This window comes from Geotrypetes seraphini, chromosome 7, assembly GCF_902459505.1.
Source record: "Geotrypetes seraphini chromosome 7, aGeoSer1.1, whole genome shotgun sequence".
Taxonomy (NCBI): Eukaryota; Metazoa; Chordata; class Amphibia; order Gymnophiona; family Dermophiidae; genus Geotrypetes; species Geotrypetes seraphini.
The window spans coordinates 141,872,637-141,893,631 of NC_047090.1; the positions used below are offsets into that span (position 1 = coordinate 141,872,637).

Genomic DNA, 20,995 nt, shown 5'->3' on the forward strand with positions numbered 1-20,995 from the left:
ATGGGCAGGTGCATCTTATGGAGCGAAAAATACAGTATATTATGACATATTACTAGTGCCTAAAACTTTTAGTAAATGCTTAAATCTATCAAAGACTGTTAGACTACTTTACTTATTTAAGATAAAATTATTTTTCTCTTACATTGGTGTACTGAATCAAGACATTATTTTCATCTTCTGGCTTAAAATCAGTCTTCTTTTGTTCTGCAGTAAGGATGTGCTTCATCTGTCCAATCATACAATTCAATGTCCTTTGAATTAAAAAGATAAAAGTGATTTTCATACATCAGAACTGAGGAAATGTAGCATCCATTGGCTCAGTCATGAATATGCACACAAGACTAGAGCAGGTTGAGTATTGGGCAGGTCTTGTAAATCTCAAGCCTAACAGCTGACTCTGGCTCAGATCTTTTCGAATGATGAACCAGGAGCTGTGTCCGACTGTCTCGATCCCTCGGATGGGTTCCCATTCAGTGCTGCCACTATGCACTGTCCTTACACTCTAGTCTTGTTACATTAGCAGAAGTAGCTTAGCACAGACTTGAGCATAGATTCTCTGACCCTCTACCTGTTCGTTTCTGCTTCTAAGGTGGAAGCACATATGGATATAGAATGGCAGCTATGGGGATATGAGGTACCCACAGAAATATATGACCCTTTACCCTGTGTCCCTACTGTAGGATTATGTAACCATGGGACTAGAAAGGGAAAAAGGAAGAAGGTATACAGCAAGACAGAGATCAAGACAGAAGGAGAAAGAGAAGAAAACACAGAGAGAATGGAGGAAAAATGAAGAGAAGAAGATACCACTATTATAATATTATGTGTATTGGTATTATATCCCTAGTATGTGTCAAGTTAGGATAAAAGCTTGTATCAAAAACGGTACACCGATGAAAGCGTGCTGGACATTGGTGCTCCAACAGTCACGCACCAACACCTGCATGCAGGATGAATGCGCGCCACCAGTTCCACTGCTTTTATGCCTTACCATTAATATTCTGAGGGTTGGGTGGGGGTAGAACCCCCCGTACCCTTATAACTGGTCGCGCTCCCATTGGGGGGTTGAGAGGGGGAACCCCACCACCCCAATACACTGAAAACTTCCATTCTCTCGCTGTACGGGAGTTTTCAGTGTAATGAGGGGGTTCCCCCCCCCACACACACACCCCGCCCCAGCGGGAGCGCGAGCAGTTATAAGTGTAGTGAGGGGTTCCCCCCTCCAGAACGCTAATGGGAAGGCATAAAAACGGTGGAACTGGTGGCACGCATTCGTCCTGCAAGCAGGTGTCGGCACATGATTGTCAGCACACCATTGTCCTGCGCGCTTTTGACATGCCACCATGAAAAACATGTACTGCAGCTATGGCAAATTGTAACCTGTTAACTGTATATTATGTATGTTAACCTGTAACCCATTCTGATCTCTTTGGAGAGAACGGGATAAAGAATGAGTGAATGAAATAAAATAAAATAAACAAACATTGTTAATTCCCAGTCTAATTCTAATGGCATCACCTTACTGAAAAGTTAGAAACTATACTAGACCATTAGCTCAAAGTAATGCCCCTGCACTTAGGGTATTAGTTCAAACATCCCCCAACTACCCCATGAATATGCTCAAACTTGTTCTGGAAAAATATTTTGCAGACAAGAAAGGTAGGTCAGTAACCATGTTATGGTTGTCTAAGTCTTGACTCAGATCTAGGGAGCAAATCATTTTCAAACCTAGTAAAGTTTCTGCAGCATGAACAATTATTCACTGGGAGATCAAGCAGGCTAAAAGCAGATGTGAATGCTCAAACACATGAGGGTGTTTATAAAGAAAATCAGGTGATAGGACAAGTGCTAGTGAGCCTACATTGCAAAATGGACAATTTGATCACCAACAACCTTTACACTTAACAAGTTCTTCCTAATCAGACCAATAAGTTACCAGTGAAGTGCTGAACCTCTGCAACTGGAGTTTTAAAAATGAATGAGACAGAAGCTGGGAACTGGATTCAAATAGATGGACTAATGATTTAGGGCTAGATTCACTAACCTCATGGATCCAATCCGATTGCAATCCAATCCTTGAGGTTGCCTGGCACCCGATTCACAACGCGTCCTCATGCAAATGGGGGCAATCCGAGTCACGCCCCCAACCGACCATACGGATCGCTGGAGAGCGATCCTGACGCATGCGCAGACCCATCTTCTTTGCCTGTAGATGGTCTGTGCATGTGCTTTTGCTCTCCGTGAACAAAATTGCTTTTTTGACTTTTTTTTTTAATTTTGACTCGTGAGCCCGTAGTTTTAATCTGCGGGTTTAAAGCAGGGCTGCACTGTGGTGTGTTCTGGAACTTAACAGAACACGCCTTAGTGCAGCCCCGCTTTAAACCCACGGGTTAAAACCACGGAGTCGGGGTGGAAAGAGCTGGAGAGTTGGGGTAGGGAGCAGGGTGGCAAGCAGGAGAGTCGGGGTAGAGAGCGGGGCAGCAGGAGAGTCAGGCCAGAAAGCAGGACGGCAAGAGCAGGAGAGTCGGGCCAGAGAGCAGAGTGGCAAGCAGGTGAGTTGGGCCAGAGAGCGGGGTGGCAAGAATAGGAGAGTCGGGCCAGAGAGCGGGGCGGCAAGAGCAGGAGAGTCGGGCCAGAGAGCGGGGCGGCAAGAGCAAGAGAGTCGGGCCAGAGAGCGGGGCGGCAAGAGCATGAGAGTCGGGGCAGAGAGCAGGGCGGCAGAGAGCAGGGCAGTCGGAAAGGACGTCAGCGACTGGTCCCTCCAGCAGTCACTTTGTTGATCGGCCATCCCAGTCAATGTTCCTGATTTTGGTTAGTGAATCGCTGCCTTCCTACATTTGCATGCCATTCCCCCTCATTTGTATGCACAGATTGGATCGGGAGTAAGGTTAGTGAATCGGGTCGGGGTCGCAAACTGGACAGGATATGATCGGTATCCTTAGTGAATCTAGCCCTTATTCTTTCCCAGCGAGTACAAAGCAGTTTCCAGACCTGTGATTCTCAGACAGGGTAACCCACCACAACCCTGGTGTGTTATAGGGTCAACAAGAGGTTGTCTATCCTCCTCTGTCCAATGCTGTGCCTGAAGCAGAAGTACCTTCAGTAAGCGGGAACATGAGGCGGGCAACGTTCCAGAAAGTAAGGTAACCATTGGAGGCAGTGCAGCTTGTGCGTGTGTCCGGTGCTGGAGGAGGTGAGAGCTGAAAGCAGTTGTGGACGCAACCACCAGATACTTAAGGCACAAGTTTCCCATAAAGAATCATTCTTTGTAATACCGAGGGCCTCAAAATAGTTGATCCAAAATCTTGTCTCTTGCAGTTAATACTTTGATAGTTTTTCATTTTCTGCATGCTGCACTGCTTTCAGCTGTGTATAGCTGAAATTATCAGAAGTAATTAAGGAAAGATTTATAAACTATATTTTATAAATATTTTCTTAATTGCTTCTGATAATTTCAGATTTCAGATAATCCACATTTTGGATTTGTAGGTACTTACCTCATGCAAAGTTATCATTTCTTTAATAAGACATTAACTATTTTTTCTGCGGCCCTCTAAGTACCTACAAATCCAAAATGTGACCTTGCAAAGGGTTTGAGATCACTGTCCTAGAGGTATTTCATCTTTTAAAGTGTTTTTTCTTTATTTTCTTAAGCTGCTAGTGCTTGGTCTACTCTACTTAGTGAAATAAAATTCTTATCTAGCTAAGCTATTTTTGAAAAAGCTATCAACAATGTCCTATTTTGAAAATATCTTCTACTAAAGATAACATGGGTCCAAGACATTAGTCTAAAGACAGTTTGTTTAAAGGGCAATTAATCTAATGACAACTGATATAAAATACACAATGCTTAATGGCTCAATTGGTCTAAACAAAAGAGGAGAAATGGATACTGATGCAAAAATCAATGTAATTTTGTAAGAAAAAATTACAGCAAGAGACAGACATTGAAGATTAACATAAGCACTGCCATACTGGGAAAGACTGAAGGTCCATCAAGCCCAGTATCCTGTTTCCAACAGTGGCCAATCCAGGTCGCAAGTACCTGGCAAGATCTCAAAGAGTAAAACAGATTTAATGCTACTTATCCTAGAAATAAGTAGTAGATTTTCCCATCTTAATAATGGCTTAAGGACTTTTCTTTTAGGAAATTAGCAGCCTGCTTCTCACAGGTCTTCCCCTGAGCCATCTCTCTCCCCTTCAATCTGTTCAGAATTCTGCTGCATGGTTTTTATTCTGCCACTTTGCTATGCTCACGTTACCTCTCTCCCTCAAGTCATTCCATTGGCTCCCTATCCATTTCCACATATAGTTCAAACTCCTCTTGGTAACTTACAAGTGCGTTCACTCTGCAGCTCCTCAGTATCTCTCTTCTCTCATCTCCCCCTATATTCCCCCCCTTGAAACTCTGCTCATTGGGTAAGTCTCTCTTAACTGTATCCTTCTCCTCTACTGCCAACTTCAGACTCTGTTCCTTCTATCTCACTGCACCGTATGTCAGTACGTCAAGCTCTGTCTCTGGCAGTGTTCATATCCAGGTTAAAAGCTTACTTTTTTGATGCGGCTTTTAACTCCTAAAATAATTCCAACCCACTTGTAAAGTAACGACGTCTATTTTGTCACTCCCTCTATAGTTCCCTACCCTAACTGTCCTGTTTATCTGCCTGATTAGGCTGTAAATTCTATCAAGCAGGGATTGTCTCTTCATGATTAACGTAATGTACAACGCTGAGTGTGTCTGGCAGAACTATATAAATTGTAAGTAGTAGTAGCAGAAATTATCCAAACCTTTATTGAACCCTGCTAAGCTAACTGTTTTTATCACATTCTCTTTTAATGAATTTCAGTTTAGTTTCACATTAAGTAAAGAAACATCTTCTGTGGTTTGTTTTAAATTTATTATTTAGTAGCTACATTTCATGCCCCCTAATATTAGTTGTTTTGTAAAGGATAACCAAACGATTGACATCTACCCATTCCACTCCACTCAGTATTTTATAGATCACTACAATATCTCCCCTCAGTCATCTCTTCTCCATGCGGAAGAGCCCTAGCTATTTTAGCCTTTCCTCATAGGTGTCCCAACCCATTTATCATTTTCATTGCCCTTCTCTGTGGCTTTCCTAATCGGTGAATCCCAGAGACTCCCAGGGTAGGTTCCAGGAATAGAGTGTGGATTTACAAGAAAGAAGATTAGCAAAGGTAAGAACCTAATCTTTCATTCTTGCACAATACTGCTCTATTCTTGGACAAGTGGGAGCAATCCTATAGAGTCAGGGTGGGACTGATAAGCCTGCTACCAAAAGAGCATCCCGCTTGGCCACCACATTGATCCTGTAAAACTTGGTAAAAGTATGTAAGGAGGACCAGGTAGCAGCTCTGCAAATCTCCTTCAAAGAGATTGCCATCAACTCTGCCCAAGAAGAGGAAACACCTCTAGTAGAACTGGAGGGAAAAAAGGTAGGAAGTTAGATATCCTGGCTGATGTGGAAGCTAGAGACCACCTTTGGGAGAAAAGAGTGAACAGTGCATAGAAACATGCGAGAATATGTGATCCTAAGAAAAGGATTCCAGCAGGATAAAGCCTGAAGCTCGGAACTCCTGTGGGCTGAAGTAATGGCAACCAGGAAAACTGTCTTGACAGTGAGATCCATTAAGGACGCCTGCTCCAAAGGCTCATAAGGTAGATGAGCCAGCAATTGCAGAACAAGATTGAGATTCAAGTCAAACAGGGTAGCGTGTAAAATACCAATTTTAAGAAAAAAATTAAACACAAGCAAAAAAATGTAGGAAAGCAACTGGAAACCTGAGAACAGTCTTGAGTTAGGAAGGGAGGGTCTAAAAAATTATGTAAATAAGGCTTCCTACAAGCAGTCTCGTGACATGGGATGCATAACCCACTTGTCCAGGAATAGAGTGGGATTGTACAAGAAAAAGGCATTATATCATTCCTTTCCTAATAATTCCTAGGATTCTATTTGCCTTATTAGCTGCCGCTGCACACCGAGCAAAGGGTTTCGACTTATCAACGATGACTCCTAGATCCTTTTCCTGGATAGTGACTCCTAATGTAGAACCCTGCATCATGCAGATATAATTTGAGTTCCTCTTTTCCACATGCATCACTCTGCACTTGCTCACATTAAATGTCATCTGCCACTGGGGTGCCTAGTTTGTCATAACATCAGACAGGGTTTGTGTAATAATAGAATGTATGCACATGTGTCATTTTTTTCTTCCTAGATAGCAACTCTAGTATGGACTGTTTGTTATAGAGGGGCTGACAGGGAAAGGGTGCAACAGGAGGTGTGGCAAGAAATTTGGAGGGAGAGTGAGGGAGCAAGGGAGAGGCATGGAGCAGGACAGGTTTCAGGTTTATCTCTAGCAAAGAGTTGGCAACCCCAGCGGAGCTCCTTCAGTCAGAGGACCTGCCGTGCCAAAAGGGAAAAAGCTGTGGGAGAGGATGGCCCACAGACAAAAATATCTGACTTGTCTGCAGGACTGCCTCACTTCAAGATTTCTTTTTAATTGGCCTGTACACTTCCCAGAACAGTTGGCTACTGTATTTATTTATTTATTTGTTCATTTTTATAGCCCGTCCTCCCCAAGAGCCCAGAAAGGGTTACAATAAAATAAAAATAAAATTAGGTACTTGAAACTTCCCTAACTGTCCCGAAGGCTCACAATCTAGCTAAAGTACCTGAGAAAACAATTACTAAAAAGTAAAGATATCACAGAGGAAGGGGTTAGAAGAGGGTAGGGAGGACTACGGAGGGCAGGAAGGAGTGGAGAGGAGAGAAGTATGTACAATATTTCATAGAAATTCCTAACTTTACATATAGGAACACCATCTATGTAAATAATATATAAATGAAATAAAGGAATATGTAAAAAGGAATAGAAGGGAGGAACCGTTAAACAATAGAATTCAGTTAATAAAATAAAAAGAACAGGGGTAAAAACAATGGAATAAAATTTTAAATAATTCATAAACTGGAAGAAAAAATTGAAAAACAAAATCAAATAAGTCTGGCAGAAGTCCAATTTCCTGAAGCAACTTTGTTGCCTCAGCATATTTTAAATAATCACAACGGCAAAAGGGTATGTGCATATATATTTATTTTAGGGGTTTTAGCAAGCAGTTGAAGGTGAATTACATTAAGGTACACCAGGTTATTTCCCTGACCCTGCCTGCAGCTTCTACTGCAAGATTAATGTGATACTGTAAACTGAAAAGCAACTCAGAAACAAATACAACTCAGAAAACGCTAACTCTGTTTTGTAACACCTTTACAAAAGCACAAGCATTGATTATGGTTTAATAACGTATGTATTGAAACCATCCCAGGAAACGCAAACTCCACATTGAAACACAGTTTGTCTACAGCAACCCTTCCTAATGTTCTTCCCTTATCTGTTTCCTTTTTCTCAGAATATTGTAGTTCTCACCTTTTTTCCTTCCGTTCCTGTTTGTCCAAGTTTCAAACGTCTTTGAATGTACTAGTTAACCCTAACTTTAAATCTGTATATTTAGTCAATATATGTTTTTATGATTATTGTACACTGCTTAGAAGCCTGATTAGGCGGTATAAGAAATTTTAAATAAACTTGAAGCTTTCAATAAACAATAAAACAAACTTGCATGCTAATCGGGGAAAGTCCATTTGGTACATACATGCACATGAAGGTTTTGTGGTAAAGGCGCCATCACTGTGCACATATATCTGAACAAAAATGAAAGTGCCAGCACACATCTGTACGCGAACCAGAATGTTATTTGCACATATTAGCCTTGCAGAAACTTCTTGCACATTTAATTAAAAAATAATTTCTATACTGTGTTAGACTAAAGGTCAGTGAGGACCATTCTGTACCATCTGTGAGCATTATCTCTCAGGTGTGTCCAAACTGAAAAACTATGGAAAACCACTATTCTAGGCTGTCAACATTTTAGAAATTATCTTATTCTATCAATATATTTTGTTATACAACATTACATTAGTGATTTCTATTCCACCATTACCTTGCGGTTTAAGGCAGATTACAAAAGAGTTGTCAGGAGGTTACAAGAGTTGTAACATTACATAAAAATTGTCATAAGAATTACATAAGAATTGTCGAGAACTAAAGAATTTACATAAGAATTGTCGAGAACTTAAGAAGAATTACCGGGTACATAAGAATTGTCGAGAACTTAAGGAGCAACATGTTGGGTAATTAGAAACATTTTAGCTTGGATATGGGTGGAGTGTGTGGTAGGTGGAGTTATGGAAGGAACTGGTCATGTTAAACAGGTTTTATGTGTTTTTTGAAGAGTAGGGTTTTAGTTTCTTTTTTGTAGTCTGTGGTCGTAGACAGCAGATTGGTGATTTGTCTGTCCAGTTTAGCTGCTTTGGTGGCCATTAGGTTGTCAAAGTTTTTCTCTTTTGACATTTTTGGTTGGTGGGTGTGTGAATAGTGAGTGGGTTCTCCTGTGCCTGGTTGAGGTGGATTGGGCCAGTCGGTTGTTCCAGTAAGTTGGGCTTTCTCCATTAATAGCTTTGTATAGTAGGCAGTAGAATTTGAAGTGTATTCTTGCTTGTATTGGGAGCCAGTGTGAGTCATGGTATGCTTCTGTGATGTGATCATATTTTTTCAATGAGTAAATGAGTCTTGGGGCTGTATTTTGTATTGTTTGTAATTGCTTTATCATGGTTGCTGGGCAGGGGAGGTATAGTATGTTGCAGTAGTCTATTAGTCCAAGGATAAGAGATTGTACCAAAAGTTAGAATTGTTTCCTGCCGAAGAATTTTTGGATTTGTCTTAGGTTTCTCATAGTCATGAATGATGTTTTTATTACTTTGTTGATTTGTGGTTGCATGGTACAGCCTCTGTCGATCAGAACTCCAAGAAGTTTTAGTGTGGGTTGAATAGGGTATGATATCGAGTTTATTACGAGTTTTGTTAAGGTTGGAGTTTTGCTGTTTTCTAGGAGGATGAATTTGTTTTGTCAGAGTTTAAGTTTTAGTTTGCGATTTGTCATCCATGCAGCTACTATTTTGAGAGTTCTGTTTTGTGCCTGTCATGGTGGATTCTGGGTGGGCGAAGGGGAGGAGAATGATGATGTCATCTGCAAAGCTGTATGAGGTTATGCCATGTTTGTCTAAGTAGGAACTGAGGGAGGCTATGTATATATTAAATAATGTGGGAGAGAGAGGTGATCCCTGAGGAACTCCGCAGGAGTTGGACCATGGTTCTGATTTTTCTTCATTTGTTTTAACCCTGTAGGTTCTGGATTGTAAGACGCCTTTAAACCACGCGAGTACCTTGCCTGAGATTCCTATGGATTCTAGTGTTTGTAGGAGGATGTCATGGTCTACCAGGTCGAAGGCTGCAGAGAGGTCTAGTTGTATGAGCAGGATTTTCTTGCCTGTACTGAGATGCTGTCTCGCTGTGTCCATTAGTCTCAGTCCATTAGTCTCAGTGCTGTAGTTGGTTCTGAAGCCTGGCTGTGTGGGGTGGAGTAAGTTGTGGTTTTCTAGGTATGTGGTTAATGTTTTGGCTACGAGGCCTTCCATCAGTTTGACGTACAGTGGGATTGAGGCTATAGGTCTGTAGTTGGATGGTTGGTCTGTTGTTCCTTTGGGGTCTTTTAGTATCGGAGTTATATTGATTTCACTGAGGTCTTGTGGGAAATGTCCATCTAAGAGTAGAGATTGTATCCATTGTAGGAGCAGGGAGCGGAATAGTGTACTTGAAGCTTTCAATAGGTATGGGGGGCAGTGGTTAAGGTCACAGGCTGCGTGGTTGTATTTATTATATAGTTTATTGAAGTCTGACCATTGTATGGGTGCAAAGTGGGACCAGGTTCTATCTGCTGCAACTGATTCTTTTTCTGTGGGGGGGGAATGAGGTCTCTTCTGTGCGAGTGTGAGTTCCAGCGAACGTGGCTTTGATGTTTGCGATCTTGCTTTTGAAGTATATGGCTAAGAGGGTGGCTGAGGGAGGGGGGGAGTTGCTGTTGGCTAAGTAAGGTATGGTATCTGTGAGGTTTTTTAGTAGCTGGAATAGCTTTTTAATGTCTTGGGGTCCTTCTATTTGTTTTGAGTAGTATATTTTTCTTTTTTCTTTCAGTTTTTGCTTATGTTTTTGGTTCATTATTTCCATGCTGTTTTTGCGGATTCTTGGCTACTTTTTCTCCATTTTCTTTCTAGTTGTCTGCATTGCCTTTTGAGTTGGAGTAGTTCGTTGTCGAACCACTTGTCTGATTTTCTGTGGATTTTGGTTTTGGGTTTTTCTGGAGCTTGTTCTTCCAGGGTTGCAGTTAGATGGTTGCAGTTAGATGGTTCAATTGTGAAATGAAGTCTTTGGGAGTGTAGTCTTTGGGATTATGGTGTCAGCTTTTGTCCAGAATATGGTGGGATCTATATGTTTGTGTGAGTTGTAAGTTATTTATTGATTAATTGGAATGCTTTTGTTATTGGTCCAATTGATTTTGAAGGAGTATGTGTAGTGATCCGACCATATGGAGCAGTTCCATTTTCCATTTGATGTTTGGATTTCTGGTTGTGTGAGTTGTTGGGACATGTAGGCTGCAATGTCGAGTTGGTGTCCTTTTTTGTGTGTGGTTTGAGGATCTAGAATTTTATATGTTAAGGCCTCAAGGTATAATAGTAAGATTTCTATATGTTTGCATGATTGGTTCTCGAGGTGAAGGTTGAGGTCTCCTAGGATTAGGTTGTAGGTTGTCGTTAGTGAATTTCGATATATGAATTCTTCAAATATTGGTTTTGCTGTGTTCCAGTTATTTGGGGTTATGTAGCAGAGTATGCATGTTAGAGTTCCTTTGAGTGATGTGCTTGAAAGTTGACAGGCTAGTAAATCCATGTATGGGTTGGTTGTTTTGTCTTGTATTTTTAGGTTTATGGTGTTTCTGGCTATGATGGCAATTCCTCCTCCTCTTTTATTTCCTCTGCAGACTATTGTTAACTTGTGGCTCTTTGGGCAAACTTCAGTTATTCTGGGGTCCGAATACATCCGATTGTATTTTTGCTAACTGTTTGGTCAAACTTTTGTTTGAGAAAGGCATATCTATCTATACATATACACTGTACCAAACCTGTCCCCATAAAACAATGCAGTACTGATGCCCCTAGCCTACTTTAAACAATCAGGGCCTTAGGCCCCTCCCAGTACAAGAGGTATTCAAATTGCTGGAAGAGTTAGCTAGATTTATTTTTGAAATGTGATGAGATTAAACTTGCCTGTCAATGCCTGTGTCTAGTTTCACCTCCATTTGCTCTATGATATCCTTTTTTTTCTGGAGACATTCAGTCAGTTTAGGAGAAGAGCTGCAAGTGTATGAAAATCAATATATTACCAACCGAAAACATAAATCTCATACAACTGATCTGATCAAGCCAATATTTCATTCTGGGAAAGTGTTAATGACCAAGAACTCGGGTAGTACTTATTAACCTCCATAAAAAAATAAGACATGCTATGTTGGTTCAGATCAGAGGTCCATCAAACTTAGTGTCCCATCTTCAACAGTGGCATGTCCAGGCCACTTAGAAGTACCCAACAGATAACAAGAGGACAGTCTGGCCCATACTGTTCTCTCCCAGAAACAATAAGTGGATATACCCAATACTAAGAGGGAAAATTCTATACATGGGCCAAATATTAGGCACTATTTCTGCACTGAATTTTCAGCATGAAAAAAAATGATTTTAACAGATGCAAGGCACTGAAAAGGCAGATCTGCACAAAAACACACTTAAGCACCCATTTATAGAATAGAGCATGTTTCCATACAGATCTGCAAAAGGGGGGCGTCCCTGGGAGGGGCATGGGTGGGCCAGAGGTATTCCCTTAAAATGTGTACAGAATTTGGAGGATCCACGCTCAACTTGCATGCCAGGATTTACACCTGGTTTCAGTTGGTATAACTTCTCACGCCAAAGTTGGGCACAAATCCTGGTGCTACATGCCATTCTACAAAGGGCACTGATCCCAGAATGTCCATTCAGTCCTGAATTTTGAGCACCATTTATACAATTCCACCTCCCACCCCCCACGTGCCTAATTATTAATGAATCTATATCCAGAAACTTGTCCAATTTGCTCTAAAACTCAGCTTTAGGACTAGAATGGCCCATCCAGTCTCCCAGAAATGTGGCAAGGGATATGTTTGCTGCTCTCTGCAGAACATTTCCACTTCTCCCCATACCACCCTTTGCCTTTACAGTTATAACTGAAGTGTGGAATACATTTAAGTTTTGCTTTGAGTGGAAATGCTCTGTATTTTTGTTCCATTCTTAACTATATAGCAGGGGTGTCAAAGTCCCTCCTCGAGGGCCACAATCCAGTCGGGTTTTCAGGATTTCCCCAATGAATATGCATGAGATCTATTTGCATGCACTGCTTTAATTGTATGCTAATAGATCTCAAGAATATTCATTGGGGAAATCCTGAAAACCCAACTGGATTGTGGCCCTCGAGGAGGGACTTTGACACCCCTGCTATATAGGGTTCCTCTGTGTTTATCCCACAACTTTTTTAAAAAAAATTTCTGTCACTGTTTTTGTTTCCATTTCCTCCCAAAGAAAAGCATTGCAGGCATCTACCACCCTCTTTGTGCAAAAATATTTCCTAATGTTGCTTTTGAGTTCTCCTCTTTGCAGTTTTATTTCATGTCCTCTAGTTTTAAAGCCTTTTCATTTTTTGAAAAGGCTTACTTTTTCATTAATGTCTTTCAAGTATTTTAATGTCTGTTGCATTTATTTATTGGGCTTTATTAAGCACTTTTATGAAGAGATTCACCCAAGGCAAAGTCAGCAATGTTACTTACCGTAACAGTTGTTATCCAGGGACAGCAGGCAGCTATTCTCACTAGTGGGTGATGTCATCCGACAGAGCCCCGATACGGACATCTTGCAAGCATGTCTTGCTTGAAGAAACTCAGAAGTTTCGAGATGCCCGCACCGCGCATGCGCCAGTGCCTTCCCGCCCGATGCTCCGGGCGTGTCTCCTCAGTTCAGGTAGCTAGCAGAGAAGCCAACCCAGGGGAGGTGGGTGGGACGTGAGAATAGCTGCCTGCTGTCCCTGGATAACAACTGTTATGGTAAGTAACATTGCTTTATCCCAGGACAAGCAGACAGGTATTCTCACTAGTGGGTGACCTCCAAGCTAACCTCAATGGGATGGTGGGAGAGTTGGCAACTTAGGAGAATAAATTTTGTAACACTGTTTGGCCAAACTGTCCATCCCGTCTGGAGAAAGTATCCAGACAATAATGAGAGGTGAATGTATGAACCGAGGACCAAGTGGCAGCCTTACAAATCTCCTCAATCGGTGTCGATCTAAGGAAGGCTACAGAGGCTGCCATTGCTCTGACCTTATGGGCTGTGACCTTACAGGGAAGGGGTAATCCAGCCTGGGCATAGCAGAAAGAGATACAAGCCGCCATCCAGTTGGAGATGGTGCGCTTCGATACAGGTCGTCCCAACTTGTTTGGATCAAAGGAGACGAAAAGTTGAGGAGCAGTTCTGTGTGGTTTGGTGCGATCCAAGTAGAAAGCCAAAGCACGTTTACAGTCCAGAGTGTGAAGAGCTGATTCTCCAGGATGAGAATGAGGCTTTGGAAAGAACACTGGAAGCACAATGGATTGGTTGAGGTGAAATTCAGAGACCACTTTAGGCAGGAATTTCGGGTGAGTGCGGAGGACCACCTTGTCATGATGGAATACTGTGAAAGGTGGGTCCGCCACCAAGGCCTGAAGCTCACTGACCCTGCGAGCAGAAGTGAGGGCCACCAGAAAAACCACTTTCCAAGTGAGAAACCTTAGTGGAGCCTTGCTCAGAGGCTCAAAAGGAGGTATCATAAGCTGAGAAAGGACAACATTGAGATCCCAAACCACTGGAGGCGGTTTGAGAGGAGGATTGACATGAAAAAGTCCTTTCATAAATCTGGAAACCACAGGATGAGAAGAGAGAGGTTTCCCATGTAGAGGCTGATGGAAAGCCGCAATAGCACTCAGGTGGACTTGTATAGATGTCGACTTGAGACCAGACTGAGACAGGTGTAGAAGATAGTCCAACACAGAAGATAGGGAAGCACGCTGAGGCTCTTTGGAATTGGAAATACACCAGGAAGAGAATCTAGTCCACTTTTGGGAGTAGCATTGTCGAGTAGCAGGCTTCCTAGAAGCCTCTAAGACATCCCTCACCGCTTGAGAAAACTGGTGAGGGGTTACGTTGAGAGGAACCAAGCTGTCAGGTGGAGAGACTGCAGGTTGGGATGAAGCAGTGATCCTTTATGTTGAGTAAGCAGAGAAGGAAACACTGGGAGAAGGACCGGGTCCCTGCTGCTGAGTTGAAGTAGAAGGGAGAACCAAGGTTGCCTGGGCCCCCGAGGAGCTATCAGAATCATGGTGGCTTGGTCTGATTTCAACTTGACCAGAGTCTTTTGAATGAGAGGAAATGGAGGAAACGCATACAGAAATCGATTCCCCCAATCCAGCAGAAAGGCATCTGCCTCGAGGCTATGAGGAGTGTAGATCCTGGAGCAAAACTGAGGCAGCTTGAAGTTGTGGGGAGCCGCAAAGAGGTCTATCTGAGGCGTCCCCCATTGTGCAAAGACCTGATGAAGGGGGTTGGAATGGAGAGTCCATTCGTGAGGCTGGAGGAGATGACTCAAGTTGTCTGCCAAGACATTGTCCTTCCCCTGAATGTAGACAGCTTTGAGGAAGGCATTGTGGCAAACTGCCCAATCCCAGACTCTGAGAGCTTCCTGGCAGAGGGAGGCCGATCCCGTGCCCCCCTGCTTGTTCACATAATACATGGCGACCTGGTTGTCTGTACGGATGAGGACCACCATGTCGTGAAGCAGATGTTGAAAAGCTTGAAGAGCATAGAAGATGGCTCTGAGCTCCAGAAGATTGATCTGATGGAGTCGGTCCGCACTGGTCCAGAATCCCTGAGTGCGAAGCCCATCCAGATGAGCCCCCCAGGCATAGGTCGAGGAATCGGTTGTGAGAACCTTCTGATGAGGAGGAGTGTGAAACAGCAAACCTCTGGATAGATTCGAAGAGGTCATCAACCAAAGTAGAGACTGCTAAAGAGCAGGAGTGACTATGATGTGTCGAGTCAACGGGTCTGACACTTGAGTCCATTGAGAAGCTAGGGTCCACTGAGGAATTCTGAGATGGAGCCTGGCAAAGGGTGTCACATGAACTGTAGAGGCCATGTGGCCCAGGAGGACCATCAAGTGTCTCGCTGAGATGGACTGGCGAGAAGATACAGACTGGCAGAGACGAAGAAGAGCATCCATGCGCTGAGGAGGAATGAATGCTCGAAGCTGAATGGTGTCCAGTACCGCCCCGATGAAGGGAAGGGACTGGGTAGGCTGCAGATGAGATTTGGGAAAATTGATCTCGAAGCCTAGGCTCTGCAGGAAGCAGATCGTGGTCAAGGTCGCCGAAATGACCTTTGGAGCTGACGGGGCCTTGATGAGCCAGTCGTCGAGGTATGGAAATACCTGAAGACCCCTGTTCCGGAGTGCAGCGGCCACCACCACCAGACACTTCGTGAAGACTCTGGGAGACGAGGACAGGCCGAATGGAAGCACTCGATACTGCAGATGTAGATGTCCCACCCGAAATCTGAGGAACTTGCGGGAGGCCGGATGAATGGGAATGTGAGTGTAGGCCTCCTTGAGATCCAGAGAGCATAGCCAGTCGTTCTGCTCGAGGAGAGGGTAGAGAGAAGCAAGTGTCAGCATGCGAAACCTCTCCTTGACTAGGAATTTGTTGAGGGCCCTGAGGTCCAAAATGGGTCGCAGGTCGCCCGTCTTCTTCGGAACAAGGAAGTACCGGGAGTAAAACCCCTGGTTCAGTTGGTCCGTCGGGACCGGCTCCATGGCACGAAGCCGGAGCAAAGCCTGAGCTTCCTGGAGAAGAAGGGCGGTCTGAGTCAAGTTGGAAGGATACTCTCTTGGAGGGTGGTCCGGAGGGACCCGATGGAAATGAAGAGAGTATCCTTCCTTGATGATAGTAAGGACCCAGAGGTCGGTTGTTATGGCCTCCCAGGGATGATAAAAATGATGGAGGCGCCCTCCAATGGGAAAAACAGGGGGAGGCAGAACGAGGTTGGTTATGCCCTCGACGAGACAGTCAAAAAGGCTGAGTGGTCTTAGGGACAGCAGGCGACTGAGACTTAGGCTGACCCTTCTGGGGAGGCTGGCGCTTCGCCAGTTGCCTCGCAGGTGGAGTTTGCCTCGGCTGATAACGCCGCTGATAAATCAACGGCGGACGAGAAGGTCGAGACTGCTGAGACTTAGGCTTCGGCCTAAGGATAGATTGGAAGGACTTTTCGTGGTCAGACAACTTCTTCGTAACAGTCTCGATGGATTTGTCAAAAAGATCCGCCCCAGCACACGGGACGTTCGCCAGGCGGTCCTGAAGATTCGGGTCCATATCAATGGTCCACAACCAGGCCAACCGGCGCATCGCCACCGAGCAGGCCGCCGCTCGGGCTGAGAGCTCGAACGCATCATAGGCAGATTGCATTAACTGAAGCCGAAGTTGGGACAGCGAAGCAACCACTTCCTCAAACTCAAACCTAGCCTGGGACTCGATGTAGGGTGTGAACTTCCGAAGCACAGGTAGAAAAAATTCCAAGTAGGCTGCAAAGTGGAAATTGTAATTCAGGACTCGAGACGCCATTATCGAATTCTGATAGATGCGTCGACCAAACTTATCCATGGTTCTGCCCTTGCGGCCCGGAGGCACTGAAGCATAGACCTGGCCAGGATGAGACCGCTTGAGCGAGGATTCGACCAGGAGGGACTGGTGAGAAAGCTGAGGACCCTCGAAGCCTTTATGATGCGCCGTGCGGTACCGCGCATCCAATTTGCCAGGGACCGCAGGGATAGAGTAAGGAGACTCGAAGCATCGCATGAAGGTCTGGTCGAGGAGCTTGTGCAGGGGAAGTCGCAAGGACTCCACCGGAGGACGAGGCAAGTGCATGGTATCGAGGTACTCCTTGGAGTATCGAGACCCAGCATCGAGAGTAATGTCCATGTCATCTGCCATCTGCCTGAGGAACGATGAAAAGGACAGTTGGTCTGCCGTCGCCGGTCTACGAGACGGACTAGAAGAAGAAGAGGCTTCAGGCTCCAGAGAGGTCTGCGAGCAACAGGACGAGTAGAAAACCTCGGGGTCCTCGAACTCTGGGCCCGGAGGAGGAGACCCAGTCGAAGCAGCATACCCCAACCGAGGCAATTTCTTCTGAGGCGAGACGGTCGAGTGCCGAGAGGAATGCTTCGAAGAATGTCTGGATCGATGCCCCTCCTGATGCCTGGAAGGGGATCGAGCCCGTCTGTGAGAAACTGGTTCAGACGCCTCCAAGGAGCAGATCGGACTCGATGCCGTCGATCGCAGAGGCGGAAGAGTCGGCGCCTCCCCCGACACCGCCCAGGTTTGATAGGGGGTTCGGAAGAACTCGTCCTGCTTCCTGCTATGCCCAGGACTGGGTGGCCCCGAAGGTGGACGCCACACTGAGTCATGGGGCGGAGTAATCAGTTCCAAGGGAGGCAGGTCACTAAACGAGGCTTTCCTCGAGGGGATGGGCTCCAAGGGAGGCCTATCACTAAGGGAGGCCCTCCTCGAGGGAATCGGTTCCAAAGGAGGCACAGCACTAATGGAGGACCTCCTCAAGGACCCGGACACCGCTCGCCGCTCCTCCTCGCCGAGCAACGAGGTCGTGCGACGAGGAGGAGGAGGAGGAGGGGGCGGTCCGCCCCTCGAAGCTGAAGCTGGGAGGTCACCCTGGATGGTGGCAATCAGCCGAGGCCCCATGGTCTGCATGAGCTCCACGAACTGAGCCTCCAGAAGGGACCGCAACGAAGCCGATATGGATGGATCCGCACCAAAAGGGGGCCCTTCCGCACGGTCTCCGCGCTCCTTCGGTGCTGCGTGCTTCTGCTTGCCAGTCTTCGGCACCTTGAGCACCACCGGTGGAACTGTCGGGGTCGATACCTGCTCCGAGGAGACGGAGGAAGGCCCCGGCGCCGAAGCCGGGGCCGAAACCGGTGTGAACGATGCCGGTTTCAGGAGGCCCGAAGCAGCCGGGGAGGCAAAGGGCTTCGCGGAAGGAGTCGAAGCACCCATCGATGTCGAAGCTGCAGGATCCGATAAAGCTTCCATCTTGAACATGGACTCCCACAGTAGACAGCGGCGCTTAAACGCTCTCGCCGTCAGAGTGGAGCAAGGCCGGCACGATTTCGGGAAGTGATCCGGTCACAGACACTGTAAGCAGCGTCGATGAGGGTCCATGAGCGAAATCGCGCGCTGGCACTTGCTACACTTTTTAAAACCGGTAATCGGACGGGACATAGGCCGGAAAAGCTCCGCCGCAAGGTCGAAGGCACGGGGCCCCAGCCACACGGCCGACCCGGTATTGGAAGGAAAAATTTTTTTTTTTTTTTTTTTTTAAAAGAAATCAAAGAAAGAAATAAATGCACAGGAGAGCCAAAAGAACTCAACCCGCGGCAAAATAGAAGGCAAAAAAGAGATTCAATGGGCGCAAATTGAAGATAGACTTCTCAGCTCCGCGGAAGAAAAAGAACTGAGGAGACACGCCCGGAGCATCGGGCGGGAAGGCACTGGCGCATGCGCGGTGCGGGCATCTCAAAACTTCTGAGTTTCTTCAAGCAAGACATGCTTGCAAGATGTCCGTATCGGGGCTCTGTCGGATGACATCACCCACTAGTGAGAATGCCTGCCTGCTTGTCCTGGGATAACTGTAAGTAAGAGCACATCTCAATATAAAACTGTACCCACTTTTGAAGGATCTAAATTAAGGGGCCTAATCAAAAACTGGTGCCTAAATTTAGTAGGTTATGCCCATCAATTTTCAAAAGACCAATTTGGGAGCCTTGCAATTAAAGTTAGACTACTATCCTTTATGACTATCCTCAAGTTCATTGGGCAATACTGGATTCTATAGAAAAACTCATTCTCCTTCCAAAAGAAGTCAGACTTGCTTCAGAAAACTGTGTTGCTTTCTAGTCTGTCAGAGATCATCGATATGTATGCGTATACGCCTGCTTCCTGCCATCCAATAACTTTTAAGCTATTTATTTAATTTCATTCATATTTCTGCCACACTTGAATAATAGGAAATGCAGTGATGCGCCTTTGGCTTATATTTTTCTCTAGACCAGTGGTCTCAAACTTGTGGCCCGGGGGCCACATGAAGCCCACCAGGTACTATTTTGAGGCCCTCGATATGTTTATCATAATCACAAAAGTAAAATAAAACAGTTTCTTGATCATATGTCTCTTTAGCTATAAATGACAATATTATTATTAAGACTTAGCCAAAAGGAAAGATTTATAAACTTAGCGGAAAGATTTATAAACTATAAAGAGTTTTACTTCATGCAAAATTGTCATTTCTTTAATAAGACATTAACTATTTTTTCTGAGGCCCTCCAAGTACCTACAAATCCAAAATGTGGCCCTGCAAAGGGTTTGAGTTTGAGATCACTGCTCTAGACTATATTTAGCTTCCACAGAAAGAACAGAAATATTCATTCTTGCAGGGATCATAAGCCTCAGGTTACTCAACACTTGAGGCAATGAATACTTAAGTCATGATTAGCATGGATAGCTTCCACATTTCCAAGAGGTTTTTCCCTATTACAGCTCTAACTCTGCTTTTAGCATGGAGCATCCTTTCATGGAATGCCATAAAAGAGAAAAAGTCTCTCACCTTATCAGTGGCATAAGATGATCATTAAACTGTTTGTCAAACAGATGAAATATTGTGTTGGCTTGGTGCACAACATCCAAGAAATAAAGATTTGCATTCTTGGAATCGGGAGAAGGAATGGCTAAAACAGAAGCAAACATAGGACAGACTTTATAGCAAACACATCTAAAAAAAAAAAAAAAAAAAAGAAAGAAAGAAAGAAAAAGTAAGCCTCGCACCCCAATCAATGAATCTACATGCAGCATAAAAAAATAACCCACTGTACAGTACCAACATTCTACAACTGTACTAATCACAGACTATTTTTCCAGCTAAAAGTCCTGCTACACTTATATTATCCATGAACAAAAGGTTAAAGGAAACATTTTAATAGAAAATACAACGTAAAGGGAATGGGAATTAATATGCTGCTTTTTCTGTGTGGTTACAATCAAAACGGTTTACATATTTTAGACACGTACTTATTTTGTACCTGTGGCAATGAAGTGTTAAGTGACTTGCGCACAGTGGGAATGAAACACACAACCTCAAGATGCTGAGGCAGCTGCTCTAACCACTAGACCACTCCAAAGTCTGAACTCGCGAGTCTGAAAGTCACGAGAAATGAAGGCACCATTCAGCGGGCAGCGCTGGCCCAGGCGGGCGGAAAGCTCGCGCCTGCAGGCCCGACACACCACTGGACCACCAGGTAATGGGAGACGTTTAAGGAGGTGCAGAACAAGGCGGGAAGAGGCGGCGTGGGCCCAGGCAGGCGTAGAGCGCTCGCGCCTGCAGGCCAATGCACTAATGGACCACCAGGCAATGGGGGAGATTTGAAGAGAGATGGACGGGATGGGGGGTGTTTTAAAAAGGGACGGGGGTTAAAAAAGTTTGGTTTTTAATTTTTGTTTCATTGTTCTGCATACTGAAGGTTGCTTCCTGCTCTAGGATGGGGGGGGGGGGGGAGCTGTCATGCTGTGGTATGCTTGATTATTGTATGGGACTTGTTTCTGTTTTGGGCTATGCCCTGTTTGTAATTTATTTTGGAAACCAATAAAAATTGTTGTACTATAAAAAAGGGAGGGGGGATTAAAAAAGGTACTGGGGGCAGGTTACAGGACAGGGCAGAACAGTGGGACAGGGTACAGAGCCTGGCAAGGAGTGTAGGGTTGGGTGCAGAGCCTGGCAGGGAGAATTTGGTTCAGAATGGGTTTTTTTTTCTTGTTTTCCTCCTCTAAATCTAGGGTGCATCTTATGGT

At 44.7% G+C, this 20,995-nt stretch overlaps 1 protein-coding gene across 1 annotated transcript in view; it reads right to left on the reverse strand.

The window, feature by feature from the left end:
- The window catches only part of EXOC5 (exocyst complex component 5), an 86,300-nt gene that overhangs the window by 10,807 nt on the left and 54,498 nt on the right, over positions 1-20,995 (reverse strand). The window contains exons 14-16 of the mRNA XM_033951321.1: positions 19,758-19,878; positions 11,244-11,330; positions 143-251 (exon numbers count right to left, since the gene is read on the reverse strand). Of these exons, the coding sequence (XP_033807212.1) occupies positions 143-251; positions 11,244-11,330; positions 19,758-19,878 (317 nt within the window). The remainder of the gene's footprint in view (positions 1-142; positions 252-11,243; positions 11,331-19,757; positions 19,879-20,995) is intronic.